The sequence below is a fragment of the Lepidochelys olivacea genome, assembly GCF_965140295.1.
Source record: "Lepidochelys olivacea isolate rLepOli2 genome assembly, chromosome: 6".
Classification (NCBI taxonomy): Eukaryota; Metazoa; Chordata; order Testudines; family Cheloniidae; genus Lepidochelys; species Lepidochelys olivacea.
Genome location: NC_140416.1, coordinates 115,880,973 through 115,902,853, shown reverse-complemented (window position 1 = coordinate 115,902,853; position 21,881 = coordinate 115,880,973). Strand labels below are relative to the sequence as shown.

At 41.4% G+C, this 21,881-nt stretch overlaps 1 protein-coding gene across 1 annotated transcript in view; it reads left to right on the top strand.

Annotated features, from left to right (window-relative positions):
- The window catches only part of PRKCH (protein kinase C eta), a 172,321-nt gene that overhangs the window by 25,830 nt on the left and 124,610 nt on the right, over positions 1 to 21,881 (top strand). Inside the window, exon 2 of the mRNA XM_084632453.1 lies at positions 6,338 to 6,401. Coding sequence (XP_084488579.1) covers positions 6,338 to 6,401 — 64 coding nt within the window. The remainder of the gene's footprint in view (positions 1 to 6,337; positions 6,402 to 21,881) is intronic.

Below are 21,881 nucleotides of genomic sequence, written 5' to 3'. Positions count from 1 at the left end.
GTTGTGCTTCTTTGTGCTTCCTGGAAATAATTTGTGGAGAGAGATCTGTATCAACTCCACCTTCCCAAAAGAATCTGATTAATCTCATCTGCTCTTGCTTTTAATAATTTCTAACGTGATAAAACTGTGACTTCTGTTTCCTCCCCTTCCATAAAAATACAATTTAAGCAACTACAATTAACTTTGGGATGAAAAGAAAGAGAACATGAGAGGCAAACTTGGTGTATGGATGGTATTTGCCTTTATATTAGTGCGGTTGTTGTAGTTACAGACTTCAATACCAGTTGTAAGGACTGGATCCTAAGTCATGGGAGTCTTGCCTGCACATAGTCCTGGCCTGGTATGCTCTGTAACCAAACATTTGCTGGATGTGGTGGCACCTTCCGTGGATTGAGGGACTGTCCCATATCAGCTGCTCCCTTTTGAAGTGCTCAAGCCCTATTATTTAAAAGAACACTGTGGGCGGGAAAAAAGTCCTATAATAAAAAATGCACATTAACAGTATATGTATATAGTTCTTTAGTGATTGACAAAATTCATCTACTTCTGTTGGATGAAAAAGGCACATTCCTGGGTCTGGTAAATAAAATGGTGGGGCTAAGTCCAGTAGAATGTTGTAGACTGCTCAGAATATGTTACCTAAGCTGCTTGTGCCTCTCAGTTTACCCTTGCTTTCATAATATCTGTAATATCAGGATGTAAAATATTCTAGATGTAGCCTCCAACACTCTTGTTTGTATGGGAGCTCACAATAATCTGAATGCAATGATTTCCTGCCTTCATCACAGCATGGTCATAAGTGTAAAGCACCCTTGAAAATCCTTCTTGAGCAATGCTTCCTTATCCTCTTCTAGGCCAGGGGGCATGTGATTCAAAATCATCTTTAAAAATATTGCTACCATGCACATTCCTTATGTTGTGGGGTTTCTTTTTAGATGTATTAAAATTTGAGTGTTTTGTATGTGAGCATTTTACTCAAGACAAGGAACTGGAAACACTAGAAAGGGAAGTTTCTCTAACTACATTCTCAAGGTGTGATAATTTATATTCCCTAAGCTCTTCCCCTTTTTTTATTGAAACCCTTTATGGCGTCCAGGAGGAGAGGCAAAGTACAGTTTCTATATTGCCCTTTGTCCATAGTATGTACATGCCTTGCATCAAGCTGTGATGATGATGAATTAAATGAGAGCCTGGTCTACATTAGAATAGTTATAGAGGTAAAATTACATTGGTAAGGGGTATGATTTTTTTTTTAAACTGGTATAGTTATACCACTATAAGCCCTATGGTGGGTGCAGTTATACCAGTGTAAAGGTGCCTTATACTGATATAGTTTACTTCCTGAACTGAAATAAGCTATAACATTATAAACACTTCTATACTGGTATAACTGCGTCCATGCTGAATATAGTTAAAATAGTAAAACTTTCTAGTACAGTTCTTAGGGAACGCCTTTTACCATGCACTGAAAATTACCAGATTTAAGCTCTAGGGCCTATATCGAGGAAGGCATTTACATATGGAATCATAGACATGTAGGACTGGAAGGGACCTCAACATATCATCTAGTCCAGTCCCCTGCACTGAGGCAGAACTCAGTATTATCTAGACCATCCCTGACAGTTGTTTGTTTAACCTGTTCTTAAAGACCTCCAATGACGGAGATTCCACAACCTTCATAGGCTTAACCACTCTGACCGTTAGGAAGTTTTTCCTAATGTCTAACCTAAATCTCCCTTGCTGAAATTTAAGCCCAATGCTTCCTATCCTGTGCTCCTCTTAATAATAATGTGTACTTTGAAAACTGTTTTCATGCCTCCCCTCAGTCTTCTCTTCTCCAGAATAAACAAACCCAGTTTTTTCAGTAGGTCATGTTTTCTAGACCTTTAATCATTTTTGTTGCTGTATTCTGGACTTTCTTCTGTTTGTTCACATCTTTTTCTGAAATGTGGTGCCCAGAATTGGACACAGTACTCCTTTTGAGGCCTTATAAGTGCTGAGTAGAGTGGAAGAATTAGTTCTCGTGTCTTGCTTATAACACTCCTGCTAATATATCCCAGAATAATGTTTGCTTTTTTTGCAGCAGTATTACATTGTTGACTCATATTTAGTTTGTGATCCACTATAATCCCCAGATCTTCTTTTGCAGTACTCCTCCTTTCCCATTTTGTATTTGTGCAATTGATTATTCTTTCCTTAGTGTAGTACTTGTCATTTGTCCTTATTGAATTCCATTCTATTTATTTCAGACTATTTCTCCAGTTTGTCAAGATCATTTTGAATTCTAATCCTGTCCTCCAAAGCACTTGCTACACCTCTTAGCTTGGTACTGTCCACAAAATGTATGTGTACTCTTTGCCATTATCCAAATAATTTATGAAGATACTGAATAGAACTAGACCGAGGACAGATTTCTATGGTGTCCCACTCGATATGCCCTTCCAGCTTGACTGTGAACCATAGATAACTATGTTCTAAATACAGTTTTCCAACCAGTTGTGCACCCACCTTATAGTAGGTTCATCTAGGCTATATTTATGTAGTTTTTTATGAGGTCATGTGAGACAGTAGCGAAAGCCTTACTTGTGCACAGAGTTAAGCAAGTGAGTAGGCTGATTGACTTAAATGGGATGACTGCAGTGTGGCTGTTGATATACTTAAAATTAATTCTGTGCCTTTCTGGATTGGAGCCTCAGCGAGCAGATTCCACAGGCATTAGTTTTCTCCCGAGCGTGCCTCATCGTAGAGTTCAGTTCTAGGAGTCAAGAGCAAGAGCATCCCATGAGATTTGAACCGCTGTGACTGGACAGCTTGTCTGTCCATGTCAGGTCTCAGGCAGACTCCTTGGAATGTCGGGCTGGAGATGGATGTTAATACTCCAATTTCCTCTATCACTTCCCCTACTTAAAGTTTATAGTTTGTTTTCACCTCTTTCCATGTACCTCTGATTTGGTTCAAATGTTGAATGTTATATGGGATTCTTCACAATCTTGTCAAAGGTCACCTTTAAAAAACAGCATTGCAGGTCAAAAATCCAAACTATTATTGACAATCTGATGTTTTTAATAGTTTCCTTTCACTGTAACAATTTCTTTAATGAAACCTGAAGTACAATGTATTTTAAGGTCAGAAGAGACTATTAGGATCATCTAGTTGGACCTCCTGAATAACACAGGCCACAGATTACATCCAGCAATTCCTGCATATAGCCCCATGGCTTGGTGTTAGAGCATATCTCTGGTATACAGTGCCTGGCACTCTGGATTGGGGCCTTGTGGTGCTACTGCAAAAATAATTTAAGAACTATATGATGGGGGATGAACATTATATATTTCCAGAACTCACCAGGATGTGCCATGAGAAAGTCTCAATTACAGCTAGGCCCCTCCGCATTCCAGGCTCTTGCTGGGGGAAAAAACAGGGACGTTCTATGACCATGGCTGCTAAATCCTTTTACTGGATTTGACTATCCTTCAACTTTAGAATGAGGAGAAGTTTGGGGCTCTTTGATGTGGTAGAATGTCTCCTGCTGTATCTTTAAAATGAGCGATCGCACCAATCTCCTAAAGCTGCATAGTACCTTGGCCGCACAAACCATATTTAAAGTGGAGTGCAAAACCACAAAGAGCTCATGCAGAAGCTGTTCCAAACTCCATGTTTAGTGCTTTTGTTCTGTATCAAATACTGTGTAAGGTCCATTGAAAATATATATAGGGCTAAATCCTGCAGTCTTTACTTGGGCAGAACTCTAGCGGAAGGACTAAGGCCTACTATTAAATTTCAAGAAGAGAAACAGGGAATGTTTCTCTTCTTGGATGTGGAAGTGAAAGACTGAGGCATCTTCACCTAATGAAATTAGCAGAAAAACAATGCATAGTGACAGATTTTGCATTTTAGATTTTACGTTTTGAAGACCCACTTAGCTCATTTTCAAGATAAAATGAAGAATTTATCCACAGAAGCTTGACCTGTCTGTTCCCAAAGGCCCATAACTCAGTTTTATTTATTTTAAACAAACTATTTAGGACAGTTGAAAGAGTGCATAGAAACCCTGTAAGATTGGAATTTAGGTCCACAGGGGACGTGACATCGTGGGAAGCGTAGTCTAGCCAGGGAGCCGATCTCATAGGAGAGAACGGAGGCACAAGTGAGACAGTGGTAGCTAAGGCAGATGCATTGGTTAATGTCGACTCAAACTGACACATTCAGCTTAGATTTTCCCAGTTGAGGGTGTGGGGAAGGGTGGGATTCAGCATAATTGACACATTTTCCATCCAAAAAAACCCTTCAGTAGAAAATTCCCAAGCAACTCTGGTTAAGCTATTGTCAGGAAACAATGAGTTTCCTTGTCTTTTATTCCTTGTATGCATGTACCTGTCATTCTTTTTGTCTGTAGAGCACAATGAACTGCTGTTGGGCTGTATAAATAGCCATTGTATGCTAGCTCTCATCCTTTCTTTCACCCTCACTTTGCTCTTTTCCTCCTTTGTGGTGTCTCATATTCACTTGCTTGCACTTCTGAGTGAGAATTTTAAAAGTATTGATTATTTCTCAATGCTGGTGCCAAGATCTGGGGCATGAGAGAGGTGTGGGAATGGTGCACTTTACTGTCCCTTCCAGAATATCATTTGCTTCTTGCTTTTCTTAGTCCGGCTGTAATTAGCCTCCCTGGTAGTGGTGCTGCACCATTTCTTGGACAGTGCTAACAGAAAGTGCTAATTAATATTAACAACACAACTCAGTAGAGGGACTGACTTATCCAACACTTCTCCCATTTATAGCTGTGGGGACCACCTCTCCTACCGTTCATGGTCATGCAGCACTTATATAGTTCCTACAGCAACTGTTTAAATGCAATTTTTAAACTGCATTTTATTGCAGTTCAGCAGCTGGAGATAACGAGTAGCAGCTAGCACCACATGGTGAGCTAGAGTTCTGTGAACCGCTTGCGGCTGTCATCCAGACCACCCACCAATGGTCCTCAGACCACAGTTTGGGAACAACCATACTATTCTGTCTTCTATTCAGGCTGTTACAGCATGACCATCACTGTGGTATCTGAGCGCTTTCCAAGCGTGCCTCAAATGATGTGTGTCATGCGGGTTCATCCTTCTTTCTCTCTCCCTCTCTCCAGGGGGAAGGTTTTGTGCAGATTTTCTTTATTGGCTGGTGTGCATTGTGTTTATATTGACGAAGGAAAGCAAAGTTGAAAATATGCATTTGGCACTTGGAGCAGAAGTGGTGAATTCGGGGGTACTTTTAAAATCCTATGGGATTTGGTCTCACAGTCTTGACCCAACCCCTGAAAACACATTGTTCTACTAGACAGTATATCAGTCCCACCTACATTTGCACAGCAAGGTGTATTTAAAACATGTCGGTCCTAGGTGTTAAACTTTGTTATCTAATGGTGGCATTAGTGGCTTGTTAAATCATTTTTTTTCCTGTCTAAAACAAGTTAAGACAAGCACAAAGACAGCTGGAAATTTATCGTGTTTAGTCATTCCTCCTGGGAGCTCTATTTTCAGAATTTTTCTTCTGCAAAGATTATCAATATACACCTGGTGTGAAGCTTGTCTTTAAATTAGCAAGGATAAAATTAGCAGAGACTTTTTATAGGTACCATGTGGCAGGCTGACTTGAACATCAGTAATTTTTAGCAAGGCTGCAATAAATGAGGTGAACTTTCAAGAAACGTTTCAAAATAAAAAATTCCTTGGCTCCTTCAGCTGGAAGGTAATGGCCTTCAACTTGATCATCATTGGAGATTGAACCTGGGACCTCCAGAACTGTTTCATGTGGCCATCTGTAGCTTGAGTTAAAGGACAGCATACCCTGGCTGGGCCGGTATGTGGATCAGGCAGACGGGGGCTTATGTTATACACAGCACTGATGTTTTTCCAGTGACTCTAAAACAAGCACAATATGAGATAATAGGGGACTAAATGAACAAACTTTTTTAATTCACCAGACTAACAGCGATACACCTTGTAGGTTCCATTCTGTCCTGATAACCTAGGGGCTTATTACCACTGAATGTGCCTGACAAATTATAATAATATTAGAGTCTATTGATTATTTCACTCACATATTTTAATGCAAGAATGAGACTGTTCAACACACTGGATTGTTAAAGAATTAAGAACCAGATTCTCCCTCCCGCACCGAGGTGGTGAGCAATTGGAGCTGAGGGTGCTCTATATTTCTGAAAATCAGGTCTAAAGAGCATAACTTACACAACTTTAAATGTTTGTCAAGTATTGGATTAATTTAACATGCAAAGAGAAGACTTTATTCTGAAGCATACTTTCTCCTCCTGTCCCCCAATCTTTTTCAGGTGGATCTGGAGCCAGAGGGAAAAGTGTTTGTGGTAATCACTCTTACAGGTAGCTTCACTGAAGGTAAGAGAAATATTTTGGCATGTTTTCAAAGACGTTTTTAAATCCATCATTGCTTAAGTTTAAGCTGTCACTCGCTAATGTACTGTAAATAGTATGGATCATAGTATTTTTCATGTAAAACTCACATACCGCTGAACACTGAATATTTTATGAGTAACAAAGGTACTTTTGAAGAGACTCTTATGGACTGCTTATTCTGTATACGACATGGGCCTTTATCATTGTGATCTCTGACCAAGTGAGCTGATTCGTGCCTGATGTGGTTCATTTCTCCCAGGTTATCCTTCAAACTGATAGTTTCATTCACTTGAAATTTCCATGTGAGTACCTTTGATGGGGTGTGCCAAATATATAAATTTCTTCCTGGTAATCTTCATTCCATAATTTCATCCATCTACTTCACAAGTGCTTCTGTTTCAAGAAAGACACATAATACTGGACATCTATACGCTTCTCAGTGCAAAAGTTGCCTTTAAAAAATATTCTTCATTTGTTCTTTCCCTTCTGATTTAAATTTACTTCTATGACTACCCCTTTTGTGAAATGTTTTCAACTTTCCAGTTGTTTGTTCTGATAACAATTAAAGCATGCTCAGGTATGTATGTGAGCACAGATGACTGCTTTGCTACAGGAAGCCATGAAAGCTGGAATGCCTGCTTGGAAAAGACAAAACAGCTTCTTTCCAGCACACACATGTGCTTAAGTCGCGTTGACTTCAATAAGGTGGAAATGTGAAGGGTATGGAGCTGATCTGTAATAATTTATTAATATTTTATGTGAGGTGGTTATGGGATAGTAAATGTGTGGGCGGATTGGTTTATTGGGATGTTTACTATATGCATACACTGGTTTGGTATAGTTTAGTTTAGTTCAGTAGCAGGGCTGTTTGGAAGGCAACATAATAGCTCCAAATAAATAACCTCCCACTAAACATGTTTTGAGTCTTTGACAGACAGTGTCTGAGCTATTAGCTGGGAAGATTCTACTTCCAGGTGCCAACCAAGTTCCAAGACTTGTTTCCCCAGCGCTCAGAAGGATTGTAAACAGTCACCTGTCCAGAGTAGGGTTGCCAATTTTAGTTGGACGTATTCCTGGAGGTTTCTTCGATTAACATAGTCTAACCTTTTATTACAATCTTTAATTCCTAGAGACTCCAGGTCAATCCTAGTCCAGAGGCAGGGGCAGCTGTCAGGCAGCTATTCCCAGGGGAGCAGACACAGACACCTGGGTGGGGGTGTGAAGGCCTTAGGCCTTCCTAAACTAACAGAGGAAATGGTTAGCTTTAGGGAAGACAGACATGGGTGTAGGCAGTGAGGAGATGCTGGAAGATCCTTATGTGTTTTGTATCTGGAAGACTCTTCCCAGTGAAAAGGATTAGGAGCTGTTTTGAGAGGAACGCTGAGCTTAATGTTGGTATTTAGATGGTCCTACAGTTGTAGGTGCTCTGTGACTCTGCACTCTGTAGGACTCCAAAGGATGCATGGCTGCTGACCCTGGGTCCCGTCCAGTTCCCGATAAAGTCAATGGAAGGATTCCGATTTACTTCAATGGGAGCTGGAGTGGGACTCATAATTTTGCTAAATAGTCTTTCAGTATCTGGCACAGGTGTTCTATTCTGTTTCTTTATCGAGACTCTGCTTTTCTCCTACTGTCCGTACATTTGCAGAGTCCCACAAAGATCTGCTGGGTTTTGTCCTGGTTTTGGTTTGAAAATCCGCATACTACTTCTCAGTGGTGTCATTTGTATTTGGCTTTTTTCTGGTGTCCCTGTTCACTAAGCCATGTGTTATTCCAGACCTTGGTCTACGCCACCTGTGAAATTATCTCATTATGTTTGTTGTACTTGATTCAGTTTCCCCCCTGCCCCCAGGAGTGCCAGAGTGGGAATTCACTTCCAGGATTAGGAATGGGGTGGTAGCTCTGCCATTCTTTGCCAGGGAAGGGAAATTTAAACACAGAACCTGCTCAGAAGATGTGCTGATTCTGCACATCACCAGGGTGCTCTGGTCCCACCTCATCCCTAGCCGCCCCCTCCCACTTTGTGGGCTGTGCCAGGTGGCTCCAGCCCTTGATAGGAGTGGGAGTTGTTCACAGCTTGCACCTTCGCTGTGGGTAGGCCTCGAGGGCCTCACAGCCTGTCTTCTCCCTGTGGAAGTCAAGGATCCAGGCTGTGAACCTGACCCACTATTGATAATCTTCTCTTAGTGGATTTGACTTTAATGAGGTATCTCATCTGCAACAAATTATTTATAAGTGAATTCATCACTTGTCACAGGAGCCGGGTGTCCCTGGAAGATCATATATCAACGAGCTACAGCACAAGTAGCAGTGTAAGCTTCCCTTTGTGTCTCAGCACCGTCCCTTCAGTGTGTGCCAGCCTTCACCTGAAGAGACAGCTTTGTCCTCCTGTCCAGTTATTCATTGTTTATAGAGCTCCAGCATTGCGCCAAGTGTCTCATTTTCAAAAACGATATAGGCATTTCGAACTCTAGACTCATTGAGACTTAGGAGCCTGAGTCACTTTTAAATATGGGACTTAGGGTTCTAAATTACTTGATCACTTTTGAATATGTTACCCCTCTATCAGTTATTTCACCTCTGTGAGTCTGCTAACAAGAGTGCCACGTCTGAGTGCTGCGATGCAGATGCCTGTTTGCTAGGAGTCTGTCAAGTCACAGGTGACAGAAAAAATTTTCAGTCGGTGATTTAAAAATGAAAATTTCCATATCCCTGTCAGAGGCTGACTGGCCCTTAAAAGGAGTTGGCCCCATCCCCACCCATGACTTATCAGCTGCCTCCCAGCTGCAGGAGGGCCTACAGAGTGTAATCCTGTAGGGGGCAGGCCAGGAAGGAGAAGGAGGCTTGCCTTAACACCCAGCCAGATGGCCTACAGAGACTAACTTTGTAGGGAATAGATGGGGCCTCTGTGGAAGACCCCGAGTCAGGGGAAAGGACATTACTGCGATGTTGAACTTGTGTCAAATCACTTTATTTTGAAGAACTAAAACAAAAGCCCTGAAGAAAAAGGGAGTGCAATCCTGTGGCTGGAGAGTGTTTTTTGGTGTGCGAGCCAGTGAGGTAGCCCATCGGCTTGCAATACCACTGCCAGTCGCTGAGCTCACACAGACACACTGGTGTTTGTTTTCTGCATTGCATAAAAATTCTCATCCCACGTCCAATCAGTTAGTCACACAACCTTAACTCTGACCTCATCTATTTACTTGTAACAAATAGGACAAGGTAAACTTACCAGTGCAAGCATGTCTGTACCAGAAAATTGCCCCAGTTTAACTAAAAATAGATTTTGAATCACTCTAGTTAAACTGGTGAAATTCTTTAGTACAGACAAGGCTTTCTTCTATCCGAGGTTGGAGTTAAGTGGGGAGCAGGGAGACCAGCAACTTTGCCAATGTTCCCTGGGATGTATTTCTAGGCTGTAGTGAACCTGAGCAGCATGGATCCCAGTTTGACAGGCCTGCTAAGGTCCATGACCCAGAGGCCATGAATCACTGAGGTTCACCAGATAGAGAGGCTGCCTGTTTAGCCATCTTTGGATGCAACTCTGTAGGTAACAGGGATGAGGGAGAGGGAAAGAGTTGTGTCCAAAGTTGCCATGTGAAATGGAGATAGCAGCTCCACTACAGAGATAGTTTGGGTCTCTGGCTTTATAGCTTACCAGAAGTGAGCCCAGGCCAGGTATGTCAGATTGGGACTTTCACTGTCAAGGCTTGATCTCTCTAGAGACTTTGGACTTGGCAGGAGGAATCAGATGGCATGGGATGTGAATGAAGGGGACAGAGAAGCCATGATGAGGTACTGCCAAGAGATGTAGCCAGGAGCTAGATAGGGCAGGAAGGCCAGTAGAGTGGGATGTAGCATGGGAGAATGGAAGTACCTGGTGGATCTGTGCAGTTCTATGGTCTTTGGTTTGTGAAGCTTAGTTAAGTAATGAAACATAAGGTAAGCAACTCTTTGGCCTTGTCTAGATTAGTAGTTAAAGATGTGATAACAACATCACATCACATCTTTAAATCCTAGTTAAGACGTGCCCTTTTTGTTTAGGTGTAAAATTTGAATGTGCCCTAGGCCTGAGTTGTTGTTGTTGTTGTTACCTGGTCAATTTCGGGCACCCCGCCTACCGAGAGCTCAAGGCGTGACCTGGTCAATTTCGGGCACCCCGCCTACCCAGGGGGTCAAGGCGTGACCTGGTCAATTTTGGGCACCCCGCCTACCCAGGGCTCAAGGTGTGACCTGGTCAATTTCAGGCACCCCGCCTGCACGCTACCGAGGGTTTAAGGCATGACCCAATCAATTTAGGCACCCCCACCCTTTCCTTTCAGAGGGCTCAGTGTGTAAGGCACCTATCCTTACCCACGGGGCTCAGGAAGAAACCTGGTCAATTTAAGTACCCGCCCTTTTCCTCAGGGCTCTATGGGTCTGCGGAACCTTTTCCCAGTGAAAGAGCCTTACACAGTTGTGCTCTAAACATCTATTTATTAGCAACAAACACAGAATACATCTACCAAGCAAATCTTTTATGCTCACCACTTCCACTGTACAAATTTCACCCAATGGCCAGTCAGGATTAATTCATCTGTGGGTTCCCGGTGATGCCTCTGCACGTCACGGTCGTGCAGAGGGGTCAGAGTTCCAGCAGCTTGATGTTGAGCTGCAGTCTGGAAATGGTTCCCAAAGAGCATTGTTTTTTATTTACATCATATAGGTAAAACTAGCTCCCTCCTTCAATTTACTAAACCTGTCACACTATTTCACGCTCCTAAATAACAAAAATGTTAACCAATTACACACTGGCATCTATGTGTCCTCCTTCCTGCCCAAGTTCTTTACATTTTATTTTTCATGCCCAAATTGTAACTTAATTGTGACCTTTATTTGAACACATGGTCAGCATAAAACTCAGGTCTGAGCTTATTTTACCATTTGTTGAGTCTCTTTGTGTATTCTCCCTAATTTCCCAGCGTCTTTACAACCTTGGTGGGTATAACTCTCGTTAGGGACATTCCTGGGGTGGGGGTGCTTTATCAGCAGCAGAACATTCCTTTTTTCGATTTTAGTGGTGAACTCCCTGAGTTTCACCCAAGACTGGTTTAATATGGGGTTGATCAGGTCTCAGGTGCGTGTGTTCTCTCTCTCTCACACACACAGTCTGGAGTCTGTGGGGACTGTGGTTCTTTAGTTGCAGGGAGCCAGCGTTTCTAAAAGTGCATTTAAAAATGTTTAATCTTCAAAAATCAGTAAAAAAACAAAACAAAACGGGGGGAGGGGGGGTTTAGGGTGAGTTGTTCAGGTTCTAAACACCTCCAGAGTGGTACTACCCCTGGGGAGGCTTGATATACTGGTTCAAACTGGATTTCCCAGAGACCCTTGACAAAGAAAGGACTTTTGGCTAAAAGGGCTGCATTTAAACTGACTAAGGGCCTTCTTTCGAAGCCAGCAAACAGGCAGGACTTTCTCTCCAAAGGCCCCAATCCTTTGAGAAGGGTTGGAAAGGGCACCATAAGACTGATGGGTGATATCTAGTAAGATTTTAGCATGTATAGGAACCTTTATTGTTTTTTACAAGTATTCCATGTAATGCTTTCCCCTTAAGAATAAAGGTGCTTGCTTAGAAAGAGCCAGGTGATAACTTGTAACTGCTGGCAATATGCTGTTCAGAGCCCTTGGAGAGAAAGCAAGGCACAGGGTCTGTCCTTTAGTCAGACTGGTTTGTTGGGGATATCGCAGTGTAGGGCAGGCAGCTGCACAGCCTTAAAACCCCAGTCAGCAGGAAGAGAGACATGGATCTCTGCCCAAGAGAGGTGATGGCTGGGAGGTAGAAACCTTAAGTGGGTGCCCTCGAGCGACAACGGAGGGAGAATACATGTTCAGTTATCCTGAATCTCTGACACCTACCTCACAATGGTGTTGTGCGGATAAATCCCTCCCTATATTAATGACCCTCTTTTAGCCCTAGTGTTAACTACTTTATTCTCAGACCCTATTTCTTTCACTGGACAACCCATTGATATTATTTAGTAGGGATTTGGTGGAAGGATATTCTTCAGTCAACTCCAAGTGGATGCTACTGAATATTAATTTAACTGAATGGCATCCTTGTTTTTCTCTGAAGACTTCCTTACTTCCTCAAAGGGAAGCTCCTGTGAGGATGGCTCATCTTTCTTCCAGCACTGGCTTGCTGTTCTGAGACATGGAAATATGCCAGTTACTTGGGTTAAAAGTACACATCATTTTTGTTAGGAGGGGAAAATGGTGCAATAGGAAGAGAGAAAAAATGACTTTGAGGATAATTTAGCCATGGTCTCTGTTTTCTAGCTGTGTTGAGCAAATGGGCTCGTATCTCTGTGCAAAACAGGATTTGACAAAAATTGTTTTGCTCTCTCTGCTTATTATTCTGTACAGACTCCCCTCCTGTTCAGCTTGTATTTCCTGTGTGAACCCACCAAGACAGAAATAATTAACCTCTCTGCCTCAGACTGTGATCACCACATGCTTGACACACACATGTTACTGACCGAGTTCCTGCTAGTGCTGCGAACATTGCACAAAGCAACCAACTGCAGTTTGTTGCTGCAATTAATACTCTATTGTGGTGGAAAGAAACACCAGCTTTTTCTTTTTTTAAAAAAAGATCTATTTCACAGTCCTTTTTCATCTTTTCATGTAGTTGTAGGTCAAGATTTTCAGACGAGGCTAGTGATTTCGTGTGCCTCCGTTTTTGGGTGTCCAACTTGAGACACTTCAAAGAGTCTTGATTTTTCCAAAGGGTTGTGTCAAGGTTCCTCCCCCACTCTGAACTCTAGGGTACAGATGTGGGGACCTGCATGAAAAACCTCCTAAGCTTATCTTTACCAGCTTAGGTCAAAACTTCCCCAAGGTACAAAATATTACACCCGTTGTCCTTGGACTGGCCGCTACCACCACCAAACTAATACTGGTTACTGGGGAAGAGCTGTTTGGACGCGTCCTTCCCCCCAAAATACTTCCCAAAACCTTGCACCCCACTTTCTGGACAAGGTTTGGTAAAAAGCCTCACCAATTTGCCTAGGTGACTACAGACCCAGACCCTTGGATCTTAAGAACAATGAACAATCCTCCCAACACTTGCACCCCCCCTTTCCTGGGAAATGTTGGATAAAAAGCCTCACCAATTTGCATAGGTGACAACAGACCCAAACCCTTGGATCTGAGAACAATGAAAAGGCATTCAGTTTTTTACAAGAAGACTTTTAATAAAAAAACAGAAATAAAGAAATCCCCCCTGTAAAATCAGGATGGTAGATATCTTACAGGGTAATTAGATTCAAAAACATAGAGAACCCCTCTAGGCAAAACCTTAAGTTACAAAAAAGATACACAAGACAGAAATAGTTATTCTATTCAGCACAATTCTTTTCTCAGCCATTTAAAGAAATCATAATCTAACACATACCTAGCTAGATTACTTACTAAAAGTTTTAAGGCTCCATTCCTGGTCTATCCCTGGCAAAGACCAGCATACAGACAGACCCAGACCCTTTGTTTCTCTCCCTCCTCCCAGCTTTTGAAAGTATCTTGTCTCCTCATTGGTCATTTTGGTCAGGTGCCAGCAAGGTTACCTTTAGCTTCTTAACCCTCTACAGGTGAGAGGAGCTTTCCCCTGGCCAGGAGGGATTTCAAAGGGGTTTACCCTTCCCTTTATATTTATGACAGGTTGTGCTCAGCACTTTCTGAAAATCAGGTCCTTTTAAAGGCGAACACCCAAAATCACTACATACTTTTGAAAATAGTGATAATCAGTGCTCTTTCATTTAACATTATATTTTTTATTATTGGTTTTTTTTGAATGGGCTTTTAATACTTAGTTTTTTGGTTGTTTTCTCCCCACTACTTCATAGTGGATGGCTTCTTTTTGCTGGAAGCCAGTTAATGCCAATTCTATCTCCAATACATGAACATGAAGCATACCTTGTGAAGCCCTTGTCTTGAGTAGCATGACATAGGGACACTTTGTACACAGGACTTAGATGGAGGAGGTACCTTGTCATGAGAAAATGGCTCTCTCTCAGCAGTGTCTTATGACTGGGGAAGACCCATCTGAATATTGGTTTAAAGGCAATCACCTTTGTGCCTTTTTTGATACAGCTCCCTAGGCATTGTGTGATCACTCTTAGATCATCCATAAATTTCCAGCCCTATGTTTTAAATCCCTTTTAAAAATCACTTCTGCTTTAAGTCCCTCTGAAACACTCTGTGCTGTCTACAATGAATCTAATTAACAGTATAAAATTCCCTAATTATTTTCCCCTTCTCCTAACCTCTGTCTGCTTGTGGTCTATCTGTCCTTATACTGTCAAGTATCAGAGGGGTAGCCGTGTTAGTCTGGATCTGTAAAAGCTGCAAAGAGTCCTGTGGGACCTTATAGACTAACAGACGTATTGGAGCATAAACTTTCATGGGTGAATACAAGGTTAGTTCAATCAGGGAGGATGAGGCCCTCTTCTAGCAGTTGAGGTGTGAACACCAAGGAAGGAGAAACTGCTTTTGTAGTTGGCTAGCCATTCACAGTCTTTGTTAGAAGAGGGCCTCATCCTCCCTGATTGAACTAACCTCGTTATCCCTAGCCTGATTCTTGCTTGCATATTTATACCTGCCTCTGGAAATTTCCACTACATGCATCTGAAGAAGTGGGTATTCACTCACGAAAGCTTATACTCCAGTATGTCTGTTAGTCTATAATGTGCCACAGGACTCTTTGTACTTTTACTGTGAGCTCTCCAGGGAATGGACTGTCCCTTCCTCAGTGTCTGTAAAGCACCTAGCACATCCTGCATGCTACCACAGACAAATATGTTGTATAGCCATGAGACATTACTGATATAGTTCCATACTCTAATCACTCTTTATAGTCCCCAGCAGTTGTTTGATATTGTGCCTTTTATGGAGCTTCACTCAGATTCCTTTCTTAGTCTGTGTGAAATGTGGCACTCTTCTTCAGATAAGATGAGTGATACACAGAGTTTGTGCAATTTACGCAATTTACATTAGTGGTTTTGCAGCTCTGTCAGTGCCCTCTGCAGGTATTCTGTGAATCAGCCATGATTCAGAATGAATAGAGATGAACTATAAATTAGACCTGCCATCCATTTCCTGTTCCCATCCCTTATTCTACTGAATACTGACTTCGTTGTAAAAGGGAAAATCAGTAATTTTTATATGGTAGAAAGACCCACATGCAGTATGTATTAATTACTCTCAATACCAAGTTATCCAATCACATGCCCAGAAATCGAGAAATCGGTGGGACTGCTCATGGACTTATAGTTATGCATGTGCTTAAGTGCTTTGCTGAGGTAGGGCCAGAATGAGCACAGAGAAACCCCAAGTATGTAGCTGAGAGATGGCATGAAACTCCTCTCCATTGGAACTCCAGTAGCATAAGGCTATCTTAGTCTTCTGGCAGGCTACTTTGCACATATGGTGTAGCATTATGCTTACAAAATATACACACATTATTATTATTAATTATTTGTGTTACCATAATGCCTAGAAGACCTAGTCACGGACCATGACTCCTGTGTTTGTACAGCATGTAGCACAATGAACAAAAAATCTCTCACCAAAGAGCTTTAAATCTAAATATAAAACAAAAGACAACAGATGGATCCAAACAGATGGGAGTTTACCGGGAGACAGTGAGACAACACAGCACCTATCTTGCTTCTTATTCCTTTCCATTTTGACCAAGGTTACTTGAAACCAATACTATGAATTCATTCTGCTGAGTTAATTTTAATAAAATTAACAATACAGAATATAATAATCCTTTCCATTTTAGTGCTTCGGACTCGTTTGAACTTGCCTGGTTTTTCTAAATTGCCACTCAAAATCATAGTTCCATCATAAAATTCCATTCTGGGTTCCCCCCGCCTTTCTTGTTCCAGTCCTTTGTTTTGAAGAGCCAGAAAAGAGAAAAGACAAATTGAAGCTATCGGCTAGAAATAGAACAAAGAGAATGTTCAGCAGACAAATATTCGATAGTGCAGATTTGGCACCTGTTCCTGAATATTTAATGACAGTAGGTGGTGCTGCTGCCGCCAGGAGACCAGAACCTGCCTGTAAACCAGAAAAACCTCTGCAATTTGTAACTCTCAATCTCAGGCAGATGGTGTATTTTTGGATAGTAATATATCCTTTTTTGTATCTTTAGTTTCTTTTAATACTTGTTTTTATTCTCAAGTGTTTTTCTTTTATAATAATAATTTAAAAATTGTCTTTTCCCCTGCCCCGTCCTTCCCCTCCTCTCCATAGGCAGCTGTAGAGGTTTCAAGACAGGAAATATTTAGTTACACGGCTTTATTGAGGAATCAAAACATTCACCTGACAGCTAGAGACAGTGTTGAGACCACTGCCTATCATGTTGACCACTTTTGTCTCATTGTTTCCTTGTACTCCCCCGATTTCCTGTATCCATCTATTTGTTGTCTATTGTCCTTACTCTGGTCTGGTCCGGTCCAAACTGAAAAGTTATATCAGCATTGCTGTGTTGGTGAGAGGTGTGAAAAAAACACAGTGCTAACCTAATTGGCAATGTAGATGCAGCTATGTGGATGGAAGAGGCCTAGCTAGCATCATTGGGGAGGTGGTGTTCCTACACTGACAGAAAAACCCCTTCTGTTGGAGTAAGCTGTGTCTACACTATTGGGTAAAGCCGGCTATAGTTACTGGCTACACTATAGCTATGCCAAAGTAGTCTCCATAATGTAGACATACCCTTTTATTGTAAGCCCCTTAGGGCAGGGACAGTCTTTTTTGTTCTTTGTTTGTACAGGGCCTAGCACAATGGCATTTTGGCCCATGACTGGGGCTCCTGGCTCTATGATATTACAAATAATAATAATATGGACATGCACAAGGATTGATAAGATTCCTCCTCCCTGGCAACAGCTCCTGGCTCCCTAAACTTTCACACAGAAATCATATGGAATTTTTCTTTAGGCTTGTAATTATTTCCAGCCCTTTCTCATGGCTCCAATAGACTGATAGCTCTGAACTTTTGGATGTGTATCTCAACTAACTTCTGAACATTTAAAATGTAACCCCTCATTAGTTACAACTTCTGTCTGCTAAACTTCAAGGTGTCTCGTCCTATATTTAGACTGTAAACTGTTTGGGGCAGGAACTGTCTTTTTGTTATGTGTGTAGAGTGCTTAGTGGAATGTGCTATTGCAATACATATAGTAAGTAATAGTGTAACTTTACAGGGGGTCCTGCTTACACTATGAAAAGCCACCTTCTGTTAGGAAGGCCACACAAGACAGCAGCACTGGCGCTGTTAAAAAAGATTTGGTTTTGCAGTAGAGAAATTTGATCCTACAAGGAGAAGTGCCCCAGAAGTACTGAATGCCTGTATTTCCCATTAAAGTCAATGGGAGCTGAGATGCTCAGCACCATGCAGAATTTGGTTTGAGTTGACCAAACTGTGTTTTTATGCCCATCTTAGTAGAGCCCAAGGGTGTAACATGATTTGAGAACGCAATTAAACAAAGGTCCAGTTCTCTGCGAGTATGTCAAACACTGTCATACTGTAGTTGGGTCAGGCACCATGACAGGTTTCCATAGCATAGAAAACCAAAGACTAAGACTGCAGCATGGTTCTGTATTCTGGTTAAAGCATGATTTAGTCCTATGCGATACAGTCAAAATCAAACTGAGTTTTAACACTGTCAGGACACAATCCTTCCTATAACGCGGTACCCTCCTCCCTCAGCAATAAAATTTCTAACACAGATGCCTTGTTAGATTCTTCCATCAGAAAAAAGAATGATGAGTGAGAGAGACTAGTCCTGATCTTTCGTTCCCTCTCCCCCACCCATACATTTAATATGTGGTTTTCAAGCGGTTTAAGAAGTCAGGTGAGTCGTTTGTTTTGAGAAGTAGGTAAAAACCAAATGGAAATAGGAACGGCAAACTTCTAGTTCCCAACAACCAGATATAGCTTATAACAAGCTGATGAATTGACGGGTGATTAAATGGGCCAGTTTAACTTAAAGGTTACTGGCCCAGACAAAAGCATACAGAGGCATGTGTTAGGCAGTGTACATGCACTTACTAAAAGACAGTCTCTGTCCCAAAGAGTTTACAATCCAAATAGACATAGAGTGGGAGAAAAGAAGTATTGTTGTCTACATTTCACAGACAGGGAACAGAATCATGGAGGGATTCAGTGACTAGCCTGAGGCCACACATGATGCAGAGCAGCAAGGAGAAGTTTTATTACCATGAGAGGATGGATCTGGAAAAATAAATGATCTCAGCAGTTACCAAGGGAATTCATTAGGGCCTGCTGAATGGTCACTTTACACTGTGCAAGAACATGTGCAGTTGTAGGGCCGGATTTTCAGATGCACTCAGCTCTGCTACCACTGATGTCTCAAAGGTCCATTGACTTTCATGGAAGCAGAGAAGGGCAGTGCTGAGAGCTTTGGAAATTCCATCTCTATTGTTCCCTTGACAGGGCACAAGAAGCTTGCACAACCCAAAAGACTTTCAAGCTCAGCAGATACCACAGCTCTCTGGATATCAATAAGAAGCTTGGTTCTGAAGGCCAAACTGTTCATTAGCCAAAGCAGAGGCCAAGTAACAGGGATGGGCTAGGTCCCAAAATTAAGACTGGAGAAGATCCTGGTCCCACAGATTTCAGGAAGATTTGGATTCAGGTTAAGGAAAAGGCAGACCATAAAGAGCCTGATCCTGAAAAGAGATAATGTGATTGGCCCAATATTACACAGGGAGTCTGACACAAAATAAATACAGATCTCCTGAGATCTAGTCCTTGGCCTTGACCACAGGGCATCCTTCCTTCCTGGAAATAATCCACTTGAGTTTAGTAATTATTGGAATAATCCTAGCACACAGAAAGATCTTCTGTTGTAATTCAACACTAGTCATGTTATATTTTAAAAAATAAACCAGAAAATATCTGCCAGACAAGTGTGCATACCCAAACCTTGGGGATCTTATATAAATTTAGCAAATAACATCAGGGTTCAATTATATCCTCAGCTAGCTGTGTTGTGTGATTTTTGAAGCTTATATATAATATACAAGATCACCATCTGTTCCATGGTCTTGGAATTTCTGGCCATAATGAGGAACAGAGTTTTTCACTTCATTTTAACATATTTTCTTGGGCGGGTACTGGTGGCTTACTCAGCGTCATTCCCCTTGAAGACAACATTACTTTAATGTTAGTGTTATGCCACAACAAAGTGGATTGACAAACTATATCCAAAGGGAGAAGGGCCTGAATCTGTCAAACTCTGCGATCTTGATAGCTTGCAAACTCTGTGGTTGGCAGTGGAAAGCAAAGATACAGAGGATAAGTATTTGCTGTACAGCTTGCTTGTAAGACCTAATAGGCTCATCGAGTATGGAGAGTGATTTTTAGAGAAGCATGCAAAAATAGAGTGCCTTCCCTCAGTATACAGCTGGGAAAAGAACATAGCAACAGATAATCTGCTTTCAGGCTGCTTGTCGTTTGATAATATGTATGGAAATACTGAGTTCCCCAGCTTGCTTGGAAAAGTTCAAATTGATGGTTTTATCCCCTTATAGGCTGAGAAATGGGAATGAGGTGGAGACATAGTCTTGAATATACAGAAACTTATTTATGTATATAATGCCAACAGTAGGTTAGATGCTTTACCTACAAGGGGATAAATCCTGGCTCCAGTAATATCAGTGGGGTGTTGGCCATTGACTTCAGTGGGGCCAGGATTTCACCCAAGGTCTGTATCCCGATGAGGCTCCAATCTAAAAGAATGCACAAATGCTCTGGGGGGAAAGGATACCTGATTAAAGCATTGTGGTTCTCATGCATCTTGTCTGTTCTGCAGCTCTTTAGAATCATTGCCTATATAGTTAGCACTTATTCAAGGAAGAATGTGGCATTCATAGGCATTTTGTTTGTGAAAGGGGAAGCATGCTGGATAAGGGAGCAAGGGTTCCAGTTTTGAGGGCTCCTGTGCAACAGAGCCAAGAGGAGCAAGTGGGAGAAGGTCCTGGAGCCAAAATGGGCGATTATGAACTTATAGCCTGACTTCCTGTATAATAAGAGAAGAAATTTTTAAATTGGTATATAAGCAATGTTAGCAGTCTGGGTAATAAGCAAGAAGAATTGACAGTTCTCATTGATGGGAAGAAATTTGATATAACTGAAATCTGGTGAGATGATTTGCATGATTGGATTGTTAAAATCACTGGTTACCACCTGTTCAGGAAGGATAGAATGAGTAGAAGAGGTGAAGGTCTGGTGTTCTACATTAAAGACACTGTTTCCTGTTTAATTTTTTGGTGACTCAGAACCTCAGGATCTTGAATGCATAGAGATCAATGGGCTAACTAACAAAGCCGAGGAGGGAGTACTGGTGAGAGTCCGTTATAGTCCACTGACTTAAACTAGAGAACAGAATAAATACCCCGTGAACACCTGTCTGTATGGCGTGGAAAAAAGAAAAAATGTGTTGTTATGGGGACTTAATTTTAGGAGACATATGCTGACGGTCTCATGCAACCAGTAGCAAAACCTCATATTTCCAAAAATCATAGCCGGTGATTTTCTAACACAAAAAGTACTTTACCTAACACAAGGGTAACTATTTCAGATCTCATTATGATGGGTGGAGATGAATTAATCAGTGGACTGGAAGTTGGTGGTAGCCTAGGGCCTAGTTGTTATGTCCAGATCACACTCAATACGGACAAACAAAGGGCAGTCCTGACTAGTTTTTTAATTAGGGTGGTCAAGCAATTAAAAATAATTAATCACGATTTAAAAAATTAATCACACGATTAAAAAAATGAACGGCTATAATATGAAATACATGGCAGAATGCAGGTAAAACAGAGCAGGAGACATACAAGTTTCCCGCAAGGAGGTCAGTCAAAATTTAATTAGCACTTTTTTTCTTTTTCTTTTCTTTTTTTTTTTTTTTAACAAGTGTCCTCAGCATGGAACCATGTCCTGTGCAATGGTGGTCGAAGCATGAAGGGGCATACGAATGTTTAGTATATCTGACATGTAAATACCTTGCAATGCCGGCTACACAAGTGCCATGTGAACACCTGTTCTCACTTACAGGTGACATTTTACAATGTAAGAAACCGGCAGCATTATCTCCCGTAAATGTAAACAAACTTGTTTGTCTTAGCGATTGGCTGAATAAGAAGTAGGACTGAGTGGAATTGTAGGCTCTAAAGTTTTACATTGTTTTGTTTTTCACTGCAGTTACGTAACAAAAAGGAAAAATCTACATTTCTAAGTTGCACTTTCATGATAAAGAGATTGCATTATGGTACTTGTATGAGGTGAATTGAAAAATACTATTTCTTTTGTTTATCATTTTTACAGTGCAAATATTTGGAATAAAAATAATATAAAGTGAGAACTGTATACTTTGTATTTTATGTGGTAATTTAAAT